General features: G+C 37.6%; 1 protein-coding gene across 2 annotated transcripts in view; it reads right to left on the bottom strand.

The window, feature by feature from the left end:
* The window catches only part of csmd3b (CUB and Sushi multiple domains 3b), a 715,228-nt gene that overhangs the window by 60,648 nt on the left and 632,500 nt on the right, over nucleotides 1-22,080 (bottom strand). Inside the window, exons 49-56 of one of the 2 annotated variants that reach the window (XM_051664389.1) lie at nucleotides 18,052-18,240; nucleotides 13,959-14,144; nucleotides 11,009-11,203; nucleotides 10,724-10,897; nucleotides 9,263-9,436; nucleotides 5,344-5,517; nucleotides 3,501-3,686; nucleotides 1,631-1,804 (exon numbers count right to left, since the gene is read on the bottom strand). In XM_051664389.1, the coding sequence (XP_051520349.1) occupies nucleotides 1,631-1,804; nucleotides 3,501-3,686; nucleotides 5,344-5,517; nucleotides 9,263-9,436; nucleotides 10,724-10,897; nucleotides 11,009-11,203; nucleotides 13,959-14,144; nucleotides 18,052-18,240 (1,452 nt within the window). The remainder of the gene's footprint in view (nucleotides 1-1,630; nucleotides 1,805-3,500; nucleotides 3,687-5,343; nucleotides 5,518-9,262; nucleotides 9,437-10,723; nucleotides 10,898-11,008; nucleotides 11,204-13,958; nucleotides 14,145-18,051; nucleotides 18,241-22,080) is intronic. The other variant, XM_051664390.1, reaches the window with a different exon arrangement.

Genomic DNA, 22,080 nt, shown 5'->3' with positions numbered 1-22,080 from the left:
CAATTCAATGAGAGTGTTTTCTTGAGTCTACCCACACAAATGCTTTCTGCTTCTGTGTGATGTCCGCAGCTCTTTTATGCACTGTTGCAAGTCTTTGTATTGAGGTGATCACAAAATAAATAGAGCATTTTTTTAAAGACATCTCTTGTTTCCAACTAACAAAATGACAATAATAAAAAATAACACAAAATGAAACAAAACATGTCAGTTTGGTCAATTTGATTAAGCAGTCGTTCTTTACCAAGGCAACCTGATTTTTTATTGGTCTTTTATGATACCTTTATGGTTGTGATGAGGAGGAGGGCATGGCCGGGCTGTGATGATGCACAGCCGGCGCTGAATCATCTGATCAGTGGGAGAGCAAGATAAAGGGGAGCTGGAGGCACGGTTCGGAGAGAGAGAGACACACGCGGCCGCGCTGCATGTGTGTCTGTGTTTATTTATGTTGAGTTTTATCACTGAAAGTTATGCTTACTGTTCAGCCAGTTCCCACCTCCACCTTGCCCAACCGTTACCTGTTACAGTGGTGCCGAAACACGGGAGGGAGGAGGGATGCGCTGTTGCGGAGTCCTCGCCGCCTCCATCCGCCAGGGGATCAGCCGCAGTCATCTGCCAGGGGACAGAGGGGTCACTGCTGACCACCGTCCGCCGGGGGAGGAGCAATCTGGCATCCACCAGAGGGTGAAAACGGAGGAGACATTGAGGACCAGGTGACAGCGCATCCGGGAGCCGGCGAGCAAGTTATTCTCTCTCCCCTCTCTCTCTGTGTCTCCGCTCACCCTTTCCCTCTCCCCACACCTCCCCTCATCTCTCCCCCAGGTTCACAAGAGGCGGGTGGACCACCGGCTGACGGAATGGCCGGAAGAGCTGTGGGGGGGTGGGGGAGTAAGTCAGTCCGGTGGTGCCCTGGCCTGAATCGGGTGGGGGAGGAGTGTAATGAAGAGGAGGGCATGGCCGGGCTGTGATGGCCGGCACTGAATCAGCTGATCAGCAGGAGAGCAAGATAAAGGGGAGCTGGAAGCGCCGGTTTGGGAGAGAGAGAGATGCACGTGGCTGTGCTGCGTGTCCTTATGTTTTATGTTGTTTTAATTCATTTATCTCATTAAAATTTATATTGACTGTTCAGCCGGTTCCTGCCTCCTCCTTTGCCCATCCTTATACTGTTACAGTGGTGCCGAAACCCGGGAGGGAGGAGGGATGCTCTGTCGCAGAGTCCTCGCTGCTGCCATCTGCCAGGGGAGCAGCCGCGGCAATCTGCCAGGGGACAGAGGGGTCACTGCTGACCACCGAGAGCTGGAGGAACCGCGGCCGTCTGCCTCTTAACTCGCTCTCCTGCTGATCAGGTGATTCAGCGCCGGCCGTGCTCCATCACTACCCAGCCATGCCCTCCTCCTCTTCACAATGGTGCTTTTGCATCCTTTTTGAAGCTTGAAAGCTCAATTCCCTATTCATTGTAATGGAAAACAGACACCAGCACATTTTTCAAATGTCTCCTTTTCTGTTCTACAGAACAAAGTCAGTCATATAGGTTTAGAACAAAACGAGGGTCAATACATTGACAGAATTTCTATTTTTGGGTGAACTACTCTTTTAATTGTGCAGATTCAGGTGATTGATGTGAATGTCCTACCTGAGCAAAAGGGCATAGGTGCGCTCCAGTGGCCGTTGAGCTGGCAGGTGCGTGAGGACTCGCCCTTCAGTTGCCGACCACCTGTGCAGCTGTAGCGCACTGTGGCACCAAAGGTGAATTTGTCCCCACTCAGCATTCCATTGGGAGGAGATCCAGGGTGTCCGCAGTCCACCACTATCCACAACACATGCAGAAGCACAAATGAGCAAACATAGTTACTGGATCGGCTAACACTCCTTCAGTACGCGTTTAAAGTTATAATACTACAACATAAAATACTTGAAGCTTCTCTTAACTTTTAATAATATCATTGCTCTAGTTGATATCAATGAATATAGTGCTAACTCAGCTTCCTGTAAGAGCGCTCTAATCAGCACTTTCTGAAAGTTTCATTTCTTCCTTTATCACAAGCCTCACTGCCTGTGCAGCCTTAATGAATACATTCCGGAAGATTAGAGGAAAAACAACAGGGAAAAAAAAAAAACAGTTTGATTACAGATTACAAATTGATGCATCAAGGAAATGCATCAGGATAGCACTTGTATTTCTAGGTGTCTGTTTTTTCTCACTAACATGTACTGAATAGGGACAATGGTATCTGATTGGTCGAACCTCCCATAACATACTCACTAATTTCACTGGTGTGTGAAAAAAGCAGATCACAACCCCATATTTGTGGCAGTTACACAGGCAGGACAAGTTGCCATTTTTGTGTTAATGATAAAGTAAGATTGTTTTGTATCTTTTATGCTCTGGATTATTTAATGCTTTGTTATCTGATGTTTCATGTAAGGTTATCTGTCTTTCAGTAACTGGTATTTATGTAGAGTTTGTGTTTTATCTATAAACTGGTTTTGGTTTCAATGGTAATTTATTTACGTTCTGTTTATCATTTGTGTTATAGAAACCAACAACCAGCCAACAGCATTATAAAACATTATGGCATTTTCTTTCCCTGTCTTTAAAAGGAATAGTTCAACCTAAAATGAAAATTCTGTCATTATTTACTGACACTAATGTAACTTATTAGATTTACAGTGCTTTTATGTTGTTTTTTGTCCTTTTTAGAGCTTGACAGCCCAAAGTCACTATTCAACTTGATTATATGATGAAAACACATGTTAAGACTCTTTTTTTTATCTTCTTTTGTGTTCCATGAAATAACAAAAGTCAACCAGTTTTGGAGTAACATTAGAATGAGCAAATAATAACAGAATTTTCATTTTTGACCGAAGTGTCCTAACTATTACCTCAATGGACACACCATTGTGTTAGCACCCTAACCAGTGAACTCCAAAGGCAATAATTTTTTTAGCAAATCAATACAAATTCCAATCAAACAATCAGGTTAGTTGAAGGACTTCTTTGTTTTTGTAGCAAATATAAGCATAGGCACAATGAAAAAAAGAAAAGAAAAAAGACTGGATCTATGCCAGAAACAGCTCAGCATTTGGTGTTTGTATCAAAAATGTAAAACTAGAGGGAATCTGTTTAAGATTATCCAGACACATGAAGCAGAAGTAGCAACAGGGCAAAAGGACATCTCCAACAGCAGGGAGTCTTGTCAGGGCAGAATGTAAGCGAAGGCCCTTCGACTTTGCAGCTGCTGTGGAATGCTTTAGACAAGCCAAGGTGTTTCAAAGGATGTTCCCACAAAGAACAGATGTCAGACAAAAAAAAAAAAAGATATTACTAATGAATCCACCACATAAATCTTTGTTCCACCTGTCTCTCAGTTACAACACTAATCTTAAGCAGCGGGAAGGGGGTCGTGCAACTAATTCCCCTCAATTACGCGACTAAATAGGTAATTAACACTGCAATACCACTGCCAAATTTCCGCTTTCATCCAAAGTTGCCAGCAACTTACTTATACACTCGGGCAGCGGCTTGTCCCACTGACCCGTGGGTTGGCAGATGAGGACAGGTGAGCCAAACAGGTAATAACCAGGGTTGCAGTCATAGAAAACCACCGTGCCAAAGGTGAAGTTTCCATGCTCGATCTTACTCTGCCTGATAGAGTTGGCTGGAATCCCAGGATCTGAGCAATTGACAACTGAACACAAGGAATACAGGGAGAGAACAAGATATAGAAGAAGAGGGACATGTGTTATTTGGCAGAAGCACTAAGCATGTGCAAGCAAATAGGTCAAATATAAGAAACTTGTTTGAAAATTGTGCTCTGTATTGTGAGCATTTGCCATGTCATATTATAAATTCAATTTTCAAATGAATGAATGAATAAATAAGTGAATAAAAAACAAAAAACAAATCATGTTCTGACACAGTGAATCACAATTACTCGATATACCATAAAGAAACATTTCAGCCAAAAATGAAATATTTTTATTTTTTACTCACCCTTATGTCTTTCAAAATTTGTATGACTTGTTTCTTTCGTGGAACACAAACGGAGTTTTTTTTTATAAAGCTGAATGCCTAAGCTACTTTTCCATACAATGAAAGTGAATGGTAACTACAGTTGTCAAGCAACATTTTTCAAGGCAAGATTTTCAGTGAAAAACTCAAATTTCGGTATGCTCCTCACACAAAGCTATTACAGAATACACAAGGCAGAATACTTGGAATATAGTGTACAAGTCACATTGGCTATGTTTATGATGCCTCTATGGCACTTTTAGGAGCTTAACGACTCCTGGTCACCCTTAACTTTAATTGTATGGAAAAGTGTGGTGTGAACATTCTGCTAAACATCTTTTGTGTTCCATGGAAAAAAGAAAGACATTTGTGTTTTGAAAGATATGAGTGAGTAAATGATGACAGAATTTGTATTTTTCGGTGAACTATCCCTTTACAAATTAATGATAACACTAATATACATTGTAATACAACAATATTTTGTGCCGTTTAGTTCACCCTGTGTTACTATCATGTAACATTCAGTTATATGAAGTAATAAGAGAGTGCATACATGCAGATTCACATATCACTGAACATCAGTGTTGGGTAAGTTACTCTAAAAAGTTATTAATTACTAACCACTAATTACATCTTCTACAGTGTAATTAGATTACTGTACTAATTACTCTTTCTGAAAAATTACTAATTACTTCTAAACCCCTTATCAACCTCGACCAGATGAAAATACAAGGATAGACATGAAATTGTTCTTTTATTTCTTTCAAATAAATCATATAAAATCAAATAAATTATTAATGAACTGGCCAAAGAATTTAAGGGGACTGCATTAAATTAGAAAATATACATTTTAACATTAGATGTTAAATTTCGATTTTAAATTCACTATTGTTTTATATAGAATGGTTCTAGAGTCTATACAGTATTTACCGCAGTTACATCAAAAGTAACTGTAACTAAATTACTATAAAATTATGAGTAATCCCTTACTTTTTCAATGAAAAAGTAATTTAATTACAGTCAATAATTACTTAGTAATGCATTACACACAACACTACTGAACATGCTAAATCAAACTGAATATATCAGCGATATCTGACATACTATCCATAACAAGTGTTTACAATTACCATTGTGCTTCCTTACAGGTATAATCAAAGGCTTTTTTTCAGGCACCAAACCCCACACTAGGCAGCCATGTATGGTATAGTGCAGGTGCCATGGCAGCAGCAACTACCCCTCCTTACCCCCAGTGCACTGCAGTGCTTTTATTTTGGTAGGCGGTGGATCGGGCAAAGCTCCGTGTGAATAAAAGACTTAACTTTTTTCCCCACCTTTACACGTTGGTGGTGGCTGACTCCACTGTCGGTTGGCCTGACACTGGGCCCAAGAGGGGCCCTCCATCACATAGCCCATGTTGCAGGAGAAGCTCACCACATCGTTCAGGTTGAAGCCATTGCCTATGGTACGCCCATAGATGGGGCTCCCTGGGTGCCCACAACTGATGGCTAGAGATGAGGAGTGTAAGAGTTTTAGAATGGCATAGGCAAAATGCTAAAAATGTATTGTGTGAAACAATGTGGGATTATTTCTTTATGTCTTGTTTTCCAGTAAAAATATCTAAACATCCTTAAAACAAGATACATTTACTTGAACATCAAAACTGCATAAGATATTAAGACTTGTTTTCGCAGAATACATCTTGAATTTTAATTGAGTTTTCTGTTGTTTGTATCTGGCTTTTTTTTGTTTGTTTTAAGCATAAATCTAACAACATTTTAGTGAGTTCTATGCTTACAACAAGGAAAAAAACAGGGACAAAGAAATTTGCTAATGGGGTAAGAAAAATACATTGAATTCAAGGTATATTTTCTGAAAACAAGTCTTATTATCTGATACAATTGTGCTTCTTGTTGGCTGCCGTTCTCTAAAAGATAATTGAGGAGACAATACATGAATAAAAGTGTGAATAGAAGTTACATCAAATACCAGTCAAGCAAAAATATGACCAAATATGATTTCTTTGTTGATTTTTTATAACATCACACCACAATAGCTTGAGGCTGCCTACACTGGAAGCGTTGAAGCTGCACGTCATCAATAACCACTGACCAATCAGCTGCATGCTTGAGGCTACCCTTTTTTTTTTTTTTTTTTTTAAATAAAAAATATGTCAGGTTGGGTTGACTTCATTTATGTATAGTGAGTGACATTTAATAGGACTAAATGTCCAATCAGTACCTGACTCTAACATGGAGCTGACATTTGATGCATATTGCACATGCAAATGGCAAGAGCTGGCTAAAATTGATAGTTCCAATCTCTATCAATCCACCTGTAAATAAAGTTGTATTTATAAGGTATCAGGTTGGAACAATGAGCACTTTTAAGAAAAGTGTCATCAAATTTTTGTCAGAGTTTTATTTGATAATTGTTTTTTTTTTTAATAAAAAATATGCCATGTTGGGAAAATGTCATCAAATCTTTGAGTTTTATTCGAGGTACTTATTACCAATTTAACTAGATTTCCAAGAGCAGAATTGTATATTTCACTTTATTTTCTGAGTTATATCTGTGAAATATTTAGCACTTATTATTTTGGATAAATAAGCACTTGTTCACAAAGACTGCTGTGGCATTATTCCAATTCATTTTTTCCACACTGCTGGTCCATTGTTGTGGTATATCTACCAGATAATCCCCCCTAAGTGGCATCTACAACAAAACAAACTGGTTGGTCACTTTACATGATGGCTCGACAGTTTCTTGCTGTCTTAGGCAAAATCCACACTAATCCGTTTTCATTTGAAAAGGTAGTTTTTAGTTTCCTAACATAATCGTTTTCCAAAGTATGCGGTAATGGAGAGCATTTTCAAAATGCTCAATTTTCTGTGGAGTAAAACATTGTTCTAGTGTGGATGAGCGGCGTAAACATAGCAAAATCAATATTAGTATTAGTATTAGTGTGGACCTGGCCTAAGCTGGCGGTTCTTGGAACGTGAAGCAGACTTCATACCACAATGCAAATTTATGCTATAAATAATGTGTGCGGATTATCTCTAGAGTCTCTATAATTCTGACATATTAAGTCACAGTTCTATTAATGTGAAGTTTCATTCTCTAATATGACACATTTAGAGGTTTGCTTTTCTAATATGTCTTCCAAGCTAGAGTATTTTGTTCCTTATTGTGCATCTATTGTGCACTCATTAAAAGCCAATGTTAATTTGCATAATCACAGTTGTAATTTGTTTCTCTTCGCACAGACACAATTTCCCTTTAATTTTAAGATATTCCACAGCCCAAATTTCAAACCAAATCACTGCATGCAAAAATAGCTGAAAAGTTACTCTCTTTGTAGGCAGTGTAGATGTAACAAAAACCTTTCATGTTTAAGTGGGGTAAACGATTAATGTATCAAGTATGTCAGCTGCCATTGGTTAGATCCATTAAGGACTCAATCACAAATCCTTGCGCAACTTGTCTGTTATTAAATTAGCTCGCTTCCCTTTTGCTTTATTCAGTTTCGGAAACCAAACAGCTCTGTGAATGTTTCAGAAGCAGTAATGTCTTGCAGAAGTTGCAATCACCATCATCAAAAGAGCCTCCTAAATAGCCCTGTTATCATTCTTATTGGCTACCTTTCTCTAAAAGATCATTGAGGAGACAATACATGAATAAAAGTTTGAATAAAAGTTGCATCAAATACTGGTCAAGCAAAAAATATATCTAAATATGATTTCTTTGTTGATTTTTTATAACATCACACCACAATAGCTTGAGGCTGCCTACACTGGAAGTTTTGAAGCTGAACGTCATCACTAACCACTGACCAATCAGCTGCATGCTTGAGGCTTCACTTCAGCAACAGTAAAACAAACCTAAAAAAAAATAAATTGTAAATACACTGGAATAAAAAATGGACTTTGAGATAAGTAATAGTCAGACGTTCAAAAATAGAAGCAGGGCATCAACTGAAGATGAGCACTTTCACTGTTGACAGCTCCATTGGTTATATTAGAAGCCATTTATTTTTGACGCGAGACAAACGTCCAGTGTAGACAAGGTGTTAGAAGATGAAGATGCTGCGTCAGATAGCTTTTAGTTCCAATAAAATGTAGGATCAGTCCTTCACAAATTCATCTCACCCATGTTCCTTAATAAATTAAAGACAAAATGCATTCGGTAACAATGTGGATCAATTCTGCAATCTTAGTTTTTGGCAATAGTTACTCCACTACTTTCCCCATGGCTCTTTTTACCAGCTCATTTCCTATTCATGTTCTTCAAACAAATAAACACCCCCACTAAACTGAGGCAGACTTGCTGCAGTGTGTCTGATAAATGTGGACCCGGTGTGTCACTGTGCAGTGGGAGATGACAGTGACGGCACATTTTTAATGAAAATAGACACAGAGGGCTCTACAGGGAGATTATTTAAATGCCAGTGTCATTTAAGAAGGACAAACCATTTCTTGATGTAATTTACACTTTTATGCTTGTGTGCTATAGATTTGTTCCCCACGTCCTTTATATGGCAGCAGTTAAAAACTCAAACACAAGAATGTGCCCTGTGTGAACAGCGTCTTACTGATTCTGTTCTAACTGCCCTGTTGGTTTGGCGAGGCATGTTGCCTGTTGTAGCAGCTGGGGTGACGGCAGAACTCGCAAAACTTGCTTTGCATTTGGATGTCCTTACTATTGAATATATGCACAAGTAGGGGGCATGATTTAATGTGTTAATGTTCTAATTTTTTTATTTTTTATGATTGATTGTACTACATCAACTTGTTGATTTGACAGCCCTAGCAAAATAATTGTGGTTGTATTTATTTATTTCTAAATCAGTATTTTTGTCTTGTTTTCCAGAAAAAAAATATCTGAACATCTTTAAAAAGAGATAAATTTACTTGAAAAGCAAAATTGTGTAAGAATAGAATAGATTTCAGAAAATATATCTTGAATTAATTCTATTTTTCTTACCACATTGGTAATCTGTTTTTTTTTTAAATTATTGTTTTAAGCCTCTACCTCACTAAATTATGTTAGATTTTTTTTTTCTTGAACGATCAAGAAATTAATTTAATTCATGATATATTATCTGAAAACAAGCCTTAATATCTTATGTAATTTTTGCTTCTCAAGTCAATTAATTTTATTTCCTGAGCCTCTCTGTCATAAATAATTCAGTCAGTAGTTTAGTAATTTTCCACAGCTTGTCTGAGAGAGGAAGACAGTTTGTCCCAAACTCACGGACGCAGATGGGCAGCTGTCCGGACCAGTTGTGGTCTTGTTGGCAGATGCGCACAGAGGAGCCGATGAGGCGAAAGCCAGAGATGCACTGGTACACGACTGTGTCTCTATAGCCAAAGTTCTCCCCAATCACCTGACCGTTGACGATCTGTTCGGGCACACCACAGTGGCCAGCTGAGGGTAGAGGAAAGAGAAGAGAGAATCATTAAAGTGAAAGGTCTGAGCAGCTGCTGAGTTACGCAGCTCTACTGAAGAAACACAGTAAAATATTAACATCCAATGCTTTTAGAGAGACATGTCTGCGGTAATTAAGTGTTTAGTAAGTGTTAATTCAGCAAAAACACTTCAGTGGAGCAGGAGGAACACACTGAGGTGTCTGATGTACTTCACACATGCAAACAATATTTTGTCTTGTTTTCCAGTAAAAATATTGAAACGTCGTTAAAACAGGCACATTTAGCAAAACTGGGTAAGATAATAAGACAGTAAATGTTTTCAGTAAACATTTCTTGAATTAAGTTCATTTTGTAACACTTTACAATATGGTTCTATTTGTTAACATTATATATACATATACTGTATATACACTACCGGTCAAAACTTTTGAAACACTTGACTGAAATGTTTCTCATGATCTTAAAAATATTTTGATCTGAAGACGTATGCTTAAATGTTTGAAATTAGTTTTGTAGACAAAAATATAATTGTGCCACCATAATAATTTATTTCATTATAAAACAAAAATTTAATAAAAAATTATTATAATTTTTTTTTAATTGATGACTTAGACCAGATAATAAAGAAAAGCAGCCAATAAGTGCCCGACATAGATGGGAACTCCTTCAATACTGTTTAAAAAGCATCCCAGGGTGATACCTCAAGAAGTTGGTTGAGAAAATGTCAAGAGTACATGTCTGCAAATGTTAGGCAAAGGGTGACTACTTTGAAGATGCTAAAATATAACACAGTTTTGATTTATTTTGGATTTTTTTTTTTTTTTGCATTATTAATGTCCTGAATATACATTGTGATCAGCTGAATGCCACTTTGGTGAATAAAAGTACCAATTTCTTTACATAAGAGCAAAATCTGTACATTATTCCAAACTTTTGGCCGCCATATATATATGTGTGTGTGTAAAGAAAAACTGAAGATCCCTAAAACGCTCACAGCCGTACATTTACTGGAAAATAACGGCACACCTTAGAATGTCTGTCAACCAATCAGAATCAAGCATTCAACAGACCAGTGGTATAAATACATATATAAAATCAATATTTCAAATATCACAAATTGCTCAGGTAACTAACACAACCTGAAAGATGAATGTACTGTACGACAGAATCACCAAGCAATTAGGCTGATTTTACAAGGTCACATTTAACAAGGTTGGACAACTGGTGGGCAAAAATACCTCAAACAAGAACTGTAAAAAGCAGCAGTGAGTGCACACCACATTACCTAGGCAGCGTGTCACTGTTCCACTCCATAGACCTGAAGAAAGACACTCTCTCACTGTGGAGCCCACCAGCATATAGGCATTGTCACATGTAAATATGGCTGTGGCCCCAAAGGTGGTCTGAGTTCCAATTTTCTTCCCACTGGGAGGAGTAGCCAGATCCCCACATGAAATGACTGTGGAATAAAGGGAGAGGATAAGACAAAGAACAATCTGGCAGGTTAACACATTTGACTTACAGAGCCGAGCAGCTGGTGGTTTGCAGCTGAATCACACATTTCCCTTACTTTGGCAGTGGGGCCTCTCGTTCTTCCAGCTCCACGCCCCATTGGCCATACACTGAATGTGGGCAGGACCCAGGCGGTAATAGCCAGGATCACAGGTGAAGATGATTTTGGTTCTGTACTCATAATGCGAACCGTTAACTATCCGCCAGCGTCCGTGTTCCAGCGAGAAAGACCCGATACTTGGGCAAACCACAACTGTGCAACAAACACACAAGCCAATATTCAGAAACACCCTGCCACCCAGGAGTACCTCATGTGACATTAAATCTGCCAGCAAGATTAGCAATTAACACAGTTATTCACAATTTAATTCTAAATGACAACACATTCAAAAGTGGTTTACCCCACCGCAGATATGAAAGACCTTAAAGGGATCGTTCACCCAAAAAATTTTTCTCATTATTTACTCACTCTCATGATATTCCAGGTGTGTATGACATTCTTTCTTCAGCAGAACACGTTTGAAGAAAAATACAAAAATATCTTTGCTCAGTAGGCCCTTAAAATGTAAGTGGATAGCGATTTCTCTTTTGAAGTTCCAAAAATCACAGACAGTCGGCATAAACGTCATCCATACGACTCCAGCTGTTAAAGTGACATGATCGCTTTTGATGCGAAAAAGATACATATTTAAGCAATTTTTTAAAACTCTAAATCATGCTTCCGTTCTGCAGTGGTAAGCGCGTGTGACATAATCGCATTGGCATTTGAAACACGCGCAAACTGACGCACGTGTGCACAGCCGGATGAGCAGCGCTGTTTACAAGTGAGAAGGAGGTACGCTGTACAGTAGCTTGGTTGGTTTTGGTTCAGATCTGTATTTACCTGTTTCTTAACTCACAATGGTGCGTTTGTGTGCTTATCCTGGATGTCTCAACCAAGTGGTGAACATGAGATTACCTCTGTATCATGGCAATGCGAACACGTCACACGAGAGACCGCTTGAACTCCACCCTCTCGTGAAGCATTCAGGAAGCTTTTGATTACAGTTAAAAAGCACTTAAATATTGATCTTTTTTTACATCAAAAGTGATTGTATCACTTTAGAAGACATTAATTTAAACGCTGGAGTCGTATCGATTATGTTTTTGCTGACTGTCTGTGATTTTTGGAGCTTCCAAAGAGAAATCTCCATTCACTTGCATTTTAAGGACCTACTGAGTCAAGATATTTTTCTTCAAATGTGTTCTGGTAAAGACAGTCATACACACATGGGATATCATGAGGGTGAGTAAACTATGAGAGAATTTTCATTTTTGGATGAACTATCCCTTTAACATAAATGCATTTACACTGCAGCCAAACCTCTTGTGCCCAGACCTTAATGGGTAGACATGAATGGCTCTATTTCAAAACCTAATAAGCTGCCTTGCTGTCTATTACCTAGTAGGGATGGGCATTTTGGCCATTTTGTCTACTCGAGTACTTGGACTAAGAACTCGTTGAGTACTCGAGGGGCAATGAAATGTACATAACTGTATATATGATAACATGTCTGACAAACGTATTTGGCTGCTGCATTGCATCTTGTTGTTCCAGTGTATTCTCTATTCATTATTATAGACTGTTATAAAATAATCTGTTACAAAATGTACAAAAGATTGCATAATCAAAATATAATGTTTCATATTTTGTCATTATGTGAAGATTCGATGCCCAACTCAATGAGAGAATGTGCACAACGCGCATCTGTCTGTTCTTCCTTCAGGTTACCGTAGTAATCTTAGTAAGCGCGCACCAGTTTTTTAAGTGACTGTCCGAACCGTAAAATTTTCAAATTGCAGTTAGCTTAACAGGAGACGCCATAACCATCACGTTTTTAATAAGTGAAAAGTCACATCATGCTTGATCACCATCGATCATCGTTTTCATGATAGATCATTGCTGCCACGTCCGAGTACCCGAGTACTCGAGTACTCGTGCCCATCCCTTTTACCTAGAGGTAGCTTTCTAAGGAAGCATACAAACTGAAATGGAACCTCATAAGTGACAGATTTGGAACACTCTACACAGGCAGCAACTGTATTCCTCATACAAAATACTGCTCCCTGGGCAAAGTTCGAGTTTGGTGGTTGCACCGTGATACTCTAATAAGCATAAAAACATATAGCACACACAAATATTGGGTAAAACAGTACATTTCTTATTAAAACGTTTCATTACTTCTTTCAATTATTTCATAATCTCTTATGCTTTTTAACTCTGAAGCAATTCCTGGTTTTTTGAGTAATAAAGAAATGAATGGCTTTTGGTTCAGTAAGTGAGTCAGCTTAATTCAGTAACTGCTTCCATTGATTTATAGGATTTAGATTCAAAGTGCCATATCGACGCCGATACATTTTCTTTGAAAACTCAGTTTTCCGTTCCCTAAGGTCATCATTTTCAAAAGAATGCAGTTCTAAAGAATGTTTTCTGAGGTCTCTGTTTTCATTGTGGAGGAAAACCCTTTTAGTGTGGATGGGAGTGGTAACTTTGCAAAATCAATGCGTTTTCAACCAAAACTAAAAACAGTTCATAAGAGTCATTTGTTTTTTATTCTCTAAAAAGAACCAGATTCTAAGATTAATTTGTATGTTTTGCAATGTATCTTCAGTAAGGGTACACACAGCTGATTCAGGAAACACTTTCAGAGAATTTTAGAACAGTGTTCCAGCCTCATTTGCAAAAAAAAAAAAAAAAAAAAAAAAAAAAAAAGCATATTCGAGAACTGTTAATAGAACCGTGAGTCATTGAAAATTATTCAAAAAATATTTTTTTATTTTTTATGGTTGGTTCTCAACCCTACCTAGAGTATGATGCCTTAAAATACTGTCTACATAGGCAACTCACCTGTTTTGAAACAGCAGATATAAATGAAGATTAAAGCTGACAGTGAGATTTCTGAAGCTTCTGTAATAATCATCCTGCAAAGCTTCAGTTGAGCATCTCTCTGTGTAGGTTGGCACTGTACCTGAGCAGCGAGGGACTTTGTTGTGGTTGCTCCAGGTGCCATCAGGCTGGCACACAGCGCTGGTCAACTCTTTGGAGGACAGCCGGTAACCATCGTTGCAGAAGTAGGTCACACGTGTACCCACTGAGTAGTCCATGGCAAGCACTCCTCCATTCACAGGAGCCTTGGGAACCCCACAAGAGACAGCTTATGGATGAAAACAAGACAGACATATGGGGCGTTAATTCATCACAAGTTTAAAATCTAATTGTTATATAGTAATTTAAAAACCTCTCATCATTGCTTATTGCTCCATCAGACCATTTAGGGTTCCCACGCTTTCTGACCAATGAATTTCCATGATTTTTCCATGACGTTGTTTGTGATTACTAGATACAGATTGACATTTTTTTTTTTATTTTTTTTTTATTCAAACCAATTTCCAAATGAATCTTTCAGACCTCTTCACCTAGTTCCTTGAAAAGCACCGACTCAAAAGAATGATTTTCAAAAGAAAGAATGATAGACATCACTATGGCTTGCGAGCAACTTTAACTTGACACAAGAGCAATATCTACTGTAGCTCTTGAAATACAGTATTTTAATGCAGAGAATGAGAAAAAAATTATTTACTATAGTAATTTCTATGAATTTCAGGCCTGGAAAACACAATTTTACAGTTCCCTAATATTTCCAGGTTTCACCATTACAGTATTGAGAACTGGTCAATCGAAACTGCTTTTTAGGTGCTTAAAGACGAAAAGCTGTCTCTATTAAGGTCAGTTCTTCTCTTATTATAAAAATATCCCAAACAAAAGGGCACAAAAATGCATAGAAACTTACATATCCACCCATGAAGTTGAGATTGTACATTTTCTAAGAGAGCTCAATATTGTGTTAAAGGTAAAGCTGTCTATTGATTAAAATTTTTAAACAAATGTGGGGTTATCTAATCAAATTATTCACAATTAATTGGATATATAAATACTGCATTTGCAATATATTATGATCACATAATTATAATTAATTGTAACAATTGTGATTTTTAAAATGCATTACATTATTGTGGCAGACAAGAAAAGCATTGATAAGACAATACAAAAAGTAGCTTTAGAGGCATTTAACATAAGTGTAACAGTAGCCAGCTGATAGATAGTTGTGCAATGTGTATAAACCTCACTCTCCTAACCTCAAGAGGTGCACTAGCGACTGATACTAGAAGCTGTAGCCTTTAGCCTCTTTGTTAGCGCACCCGCCTCCCATGCTGGAGATGCCGGTTTGAGTCCCGTATGGAGCGGGTAGAACAGGAGCGTCACATAAGACTGTCAATGGCCAACAATCCACAACAATCTGAAATTGTCAATCTGTCCCAGGTAGACAAATTATATGGGATTTTCTAAGGATTGATGCATGTTTCTGCATGCGTCATGTGTCGAGTCATAAACAGAATTTTTAGGATGCTGTGTCAAGTTAAATTTGAAACTTAAAAATACTGTAGGTTTTGTGACCACTGTGTTTGGAGCTGTCTGCTGTCTGCTGTGTGGTTTGTTGCCTGAATAGCTGCGAGTTAGTGATGTTTCGTTCGTGAGGGAATTGGTCTTTTTGAACTAATATTTTAAGTGAACGAATCGTTCTCGTTCACCACCATACACTGACTAATATTTCTCGTTCACTGATGTCTTTCCCTTTTCAAGACAGCACTGGTGGCTTTTCATGCCTGTAAATTCATAAATTACAGATGACAATGTTGTGCTTTGGTGCACAGTGTAAGATCTTGTTCACTAACTGTTTCTTTGTCTTGGTAAAATTTAGCTCAGCATTTGACACAATATAGTGGACCTGACATTTGAGGTGAAAACGGTTATGGTGTTTAAACTACTTTTAAAGTGTCTTTGAACATTTATAGACATGCAGATTCCATTTGTTTTGCTTTATCCTGCTTTGTAAATACTGACTATAGTGCAAGCCAATAGCATTCGAGTACTGGCTGTGAAGGATCATATCACTGGTTTGACCCACTGAATGAACACACCTCTTCACTGAACTAGTTGGTCATGTCGTTCATGAAGAACTGAAAGTACTGGTAAACTCATTTGTGAATGAATTGAACGAATCAGTCATCTCATTCATGAATGATCTGTTGACCGGCTGAACGAGAGGAGGAGCTGCATCGTCGTTTGTTCAGTTCGTCAATCTTGTTCAAAAAGAAAAGGTAATGGAATAATTCTGAATAAAAGTGAGAGATCAATACATATTACAATGACATTCATATGTAATTGGAACTCAAAATTATTATTTTAGGCTAGTATTGTTGTCTTTTTTTGTATAGCTTGATATAAAGTCATGCTCAGCAGTTCACAATATAATAGATATGCTTTGTTGTCATCTGTGGGGACACGCTTAATGCACTTATGCTTAAACACTCTGCAGTGCTGAAGTCTCTTAGTAGAATTGTAGACACACAAATTTTAATAAAGGATAATTAGACTGGTCATGAATGACTGCTTTTGGTTCAATGCAATTACTTAAAAGACGGTAATTTGGCACTATCTATAGGCACAAATCAATGAACGAATCTGAATGAATCTTTTTGGTGAAAGGAATAAAAATAATCAAGTCACGGAAATGAATCAAAATCAACACCACTTCTGTGAGTTGCCAATGCAGCTGGAGTTTCACTCACTGCCCCTATGGACAGAGACAAGTAAAAACATGAAGGTGGTACTTCAAGCTTAAATTGCTCGGATATTCCTTATTACGGTCCGGGGGCATGATTAATTATTTTTTACATAATTATTCACACTGAACTAAATCATCAGCCCTAGTTAAACGTAATCATTGAAAAGTCACAAAAGGCAAAATAAAAATTACTACATATGAGTTAAGACGATTACAAAAGCCAAGGTTTACTTGAATGTACTGTTCTTTTTTCATAATATGTTACAATATTTCCATTTATTTTGCAATGTTTTGTGCGAATCTACAGTTCTTTTTTCATAAACAATGAAAAAGCTCTCGAAGTGTTCAATTATTCCACTTTTAGTTTTTTGTCAGGGTTGCAAAAACGTTAAAATCTACAAGCCATTGAAACGTTCTGCCTCGCTTATTTTCTTCCTCGCTCACACCAGCAGAACTGGAACATATTATTTATCAGTGCACAGTACTTTGTGATGACACTAAGTATGAATCATTGCTCGGCACAGGCCCTTTAGATTTATTGAGCAGCAAACCACTGGTACATTTGAGAAACAAAGGCTCAAGCTCCTGTTAGCAGTCAGCAACACTGAAGCTCACCCCCATCCAGCTGTCATCACCTAGCCATTAGTGCCCAGCAATAAACCTCCCAATAATTAAAGAGCTAATATCTAGAATAATGCAGTTTCACACCAAGAGTGGATAGGAGATGAAGCTTTGCTTTAGGCTCATGAAAAAACTAAAAGTGCATAGAATGCTTTTGAAAGTTTACGGAGTCATTTAGGTGTCACTTGATGTTAGTGACATTGGAGCCTGTGACCCTTAGAGGGAGTAGGGGCCAATTCTGTCACATTAGTGCATGGTGTAGGGCCCCGCATGAGTGCGTCGGCTCAGAAACAATTTAGTCAGGCTCATCTTCTCTGCTGTGAAGCTAAGTATAATAAGATAGGTGGAGCCGTACAAACGACAGCAATGGATAAAGAGCTCTGAAGATTACTCATTTATGTGACAAATTAAACAGATCATGAATAAAAAGTATCAGTGAGAGGAGTGGTGACAGTAATTACTGCATCTCCATCACTGACCGTAAAAGCTTGTTACAGAAGCTGCAGATTAAGCTTCAGGAAAATTACTCATATTGGCAAGTACCAAATTACTACCAGCTGACTTTAAAAAAGGTTTGTTTTAGTCAATGATATTACAGGTGCCAATGAGATCTAGTAGAACTTATCCAGAGCAAAAAGAGCTTTTAGTTTGTTTTCCTGAAACAGAGAATTAGCATTTTCAAGCACAGTAGGAACTTTTAATGCCGTTTTAAAATAGCAGTTTTCAATTTATGAGTTAAATAAGGTTTGTGGTTAACATTACTTGAAAAGACTTTCAAATTTTTTTCTACAACATACAGTTTTCTTCATCTTACCTTGACAAGCAGGAACAGGGGCGTCCCAGGCATAAAAACCGAAGGGAGTCTTCTTGCAAACAGCAGTGCTCTTCCCAATAAGCCGGTAGCCACGGTCGCATGCCCAGCGCACCAAGCTGTTCAGATGCCCTCCTGTCTGACTGCTTATGGAACCATGGACGGGAGAGTCAGGGGTGCTGCAGTACAAAGCTGTACAGACAGACAGATAGACATAAACCAGACCCCATCAGTTCCTTAATTGCCACCAAGAGCAGAGCACTGTAACATGGGCTCATTCAAGCACATACTGTAGGAGTTAAAACTGCCCTAACAACACTGCTTTAAGTGTTTTTAAAGAGCTGAAAGGAATAGGTTCTCTCTTTTAAAGGAAATTCTGTAATTATCTACTCACCCTCATGTTGTTCCAACCCTGTATGATTTTCTTTATTCCATGGAACACAAAATAATAAATTTGGAAAGATTTACTGGTCGCTCTTTTCCATGCAATTAAATTAAATGTGGACTTGAGATTTCAAGCTTCAAAAAGGATGCAAAAAGCACCATAAAAGTGGACCCTACAACTCATATGCTATATTGCAAGCCTTCTAAAGCTATACGAAGAGCTTTGTGTGAGGAACGGATCAGAATTTACCACGGAAGTTCCATGGAAGAAATAAAGTCATAGATGTTTTGACTAAAATGAAGGAGAGAAAATAATTTCATGTTTGGGTGTACTGTTTCTTTAAGCAATCATTTTCTTTTCTGATATAATCACTAAGAGGAAGTAAAGCTCCTATGTGCCTCATTCAACATGCCTTAGCCTGTTTTTATTTTTTTTTTTATACATTTGTCAGTCTGTTTTCTAAGACAAATATTTTAAACATTTGTGAAAAGGTCACAAAATCTGGTGGATTACTTTTTTTTAAAAAATGTTTTTACTTAAGTTTAGTAAAATTGAAGGTATTTGACAGAAGGATAATTAAGGAATTTAACCTGGAGAGTTATTAGATATAGTGCCAGTCTGTCTTTTTTTAATTTTTCTTTTTATTAAAGTTCCTTTTTCAAAATGTCATTTGGAACAATATACAGTATATATACAATATTATAAAATAATACTGTATAATACTGTACATATTAAAACACTACTTTTACATTATAAAATAAATATTAGAAAATGTTTATAATGTTTATAATGGTTTGATATGTTGTAATCTAATGCAATGTGTCATAAGAGTCCAAATAATTTTTTTGGGCCACTGTAAAATAAAAACAGCCTGATGTTTACAGAGAAATATTGCACATTTGTCAGGAATCATTCTGTAAACAAATGCATAAAATCTGAAAATACAATTTATAAAATGATTTTTAATATGTGATGTCTTTTTCACCCAAAATTCTGTTACACAAAACTTTTACTGTTCTTAAAAAAGGATTAAACAACAGTGTCAGGCATTCTCCATTTTTGTACTGTTCATTCATTTACAGTAAGTTCAGCCACATACAGAACAGGCATGCCATGCATATACAGTGCATTCAGAAAGTGCAAGTGTTCTTTTTTATTACAAATTAAAGTCTTTTAAAGCAGGATTTATTCTTAAAAATAATACAAAATATATTTAAAATGATTAAAAATTATAATAAAAATAATAAAATAAAATATCTTCAGAACAAGTTTAGAGATAGCAACACCATGCTCTGTGACTGCTATATCAGACAGAGGGTCTGGAAAGTCTATTGATGTAGACAAAACGTCTATGAAGACAAATTCTTATGGACAATCTGTTTTGATCAGCAAGAGATTAGAGTTTACTACTTAGACCATACAGAAGGACAAATGATCCAAAGCACATGGCAAATATACAAAGGAATATAAGAAGGCTAGTAGTCTGGAATGGCCCTGCAGGAGTGTGGACTCAGGGAATACTATAAATGAGATTAATTCTCTCTCTCTCTCTCTCTCTCTCTCTCTCTCTCTCTCTCTCTCTCTCTCTATATATATATGTATGTATATATATATATATATATATATATATATATATATATATATATATACAGTGGTGTGAAAAAGTGTTTGCCCCCTTCCTGATTTCTTATTTTTTTGCATGTTTGTCACACTTAAATGTTTCAGATCATCAAACAAGTTTAAATATTAGTCAAAGATAACACAAGTAAACACAAAATGCACTTTTTAAATGAAGGTTGTTATTATTAAGAGAAAACAAAATCCAAACCTGCATGGCCCTGTGTGAAAAAGTGTTTGCCCCACCTGTTAAAACATAACTTAACTGTGGTTTATCACACCTGAGTTCAATTTCTCTAGCCACACCCAGGCCTGATTACTGCCACACCTGTTCTCAATCAAAAAATCACTTAAATAGGACCTGCCTGACAAAGTGAAGTAGACCAAAAGATCTTCAAAAGCTAGACATCATGCCGAGATCCAAAGAAATTCAGGAACAAATGAGAAAGAAAGTAATTGAGATCTGTCAGTCTGGAAAAGGTTATAAAGCCATTTCTAAAGCTTTGGGACTCCAGAGAACCACAGTGAGAGCCATTATCCACAAATGGCGAAAACATGGAACAGTGGTGAACCTTCCCAGGAGTGGCTGGCCGACCAAAATTACCCCAAGAGTGCAGCGACGACTCATCCAAGAGGTCACAAAAGACCCCACAACAACATCCAAAGAACTGCAGGCCTCACTTGCCTCAGTTAAGGTCAGTGTTCATGACTCCACCATAAGAAAGAGACTGGGCAAAAATGGCCTGCATGGCAGAGTTCCAAGACGAAAACCACGGCTGAGCAAAAAAGAACATTAAGGCTCGTCTCATTTTTGCCAGAAAAATCTTGATGATCCCCAAGACTTTTGGGAAAATACTCTGTGGACTGACGAGACAAAAGTTGAACTTTTTGGAAGGTGTGTGTCCCATTACATCTGGCGTAAAAGTAACACCGCATTTCAGAAAAAGAACATCATACCAACAGTAAAATATGGTGGTGGTAGTGTGATGGTCTGGGGCTGTTTTGCTGCTTCAGGACCTGGAAGACTTGCTGTGATAAATGGAACCATGAATTCTGCTGTCTACCAAAAAATCCTGAAGGAGAATGTCCGGCCATCTGTTCGTGACCTCAAGCTGAAGCGAACTTGGGTTCTGCAGCAGGACAATGATCCAAAACACACCAGCAAGTCCACCTCTGAATGGCTGAAGAAAAACAAAATGAAGACTTTGGAGTGGCCTAGTCAAAGTCCTGACCTGAATCCTATTGAGATGCTGTGGCATGACCTTAAAAAGGCAGTTCATGCTCGAAAACCCTCCAGTGTGGCTGAATTACAACAATTCTGCAAAGATGAGTGAGCCACAATTCCTCCACAGCGCTGTAAAAGACTCACTGCAAGTTATCGCAAATGCTTGATTGCAGTTGTTGCTGCTAAGGGTGGCCCAACCAGTTATTAGGTTTAGGGGGCAATCACTTTTTCACACAGGGCCATGTAGGTTTGTATTTTGTTTTCCCTTAATAATAACAACCTTCATTTAAAAAGTGCATTTTGTGTTTACTTGTGTTATCTTTGACTAATATTTAAACTTGTTTGATGATCTGAAACATTTAAGTGTGACAAACATGCAAAAAAATAAGAAATCAGGAAGGGGGCAAACACTTTTTCACACCACTGTATATATACATACAGTATGCTGTTTATATATATATATTCATTAATGTATTGAATGGTTAGTGCGGAGCGAAACAAATCTTTGAAATCTGATGATGTAACAAACAAAATGTGAAAGAAATTGGGGGTGAATACTTTCTGTAGGCACTGTGATCACACACTCATCTTGAGACCAAACATACACACATCAGTACCCATGTCAATCAAACTCAGCTAGAGACCTTGACAACCACAGAGAACTCCACAGACAGAAAGAAGTTCTGCAAGTGACTGTGAGAGAATTCAAACTGATGCTGAGCCTTTGAACTGAAACAAAGTATTAAAATGTTGAAGTGGAAATTTTCACATTCTAATGACTGAAATGAACAAGCCATTCATTACT

This window comes from Myxocyprinus asiaticus, chromosome 30 (genome assembly GCF_019703515.2).
Source record: "Myxocyprinus asiaticus isolate MX2 ecotype Aquarium Trade chromosome 30, UBuf_Myxa_2, whole genome shotgun sequence".
Lineage (NCBI taxonomy): Eukaryota > Metazoa > Chordata > Actinopteri > Cypriniformes > Catostomidae > Myxocyprinus > Myxocyprinus asiaticus.
The sequence above is the reverse complement of the archived record's forward strand: the minus strand, read 5'-3'. Positions and strand labels throughout refer to the sequence as shown.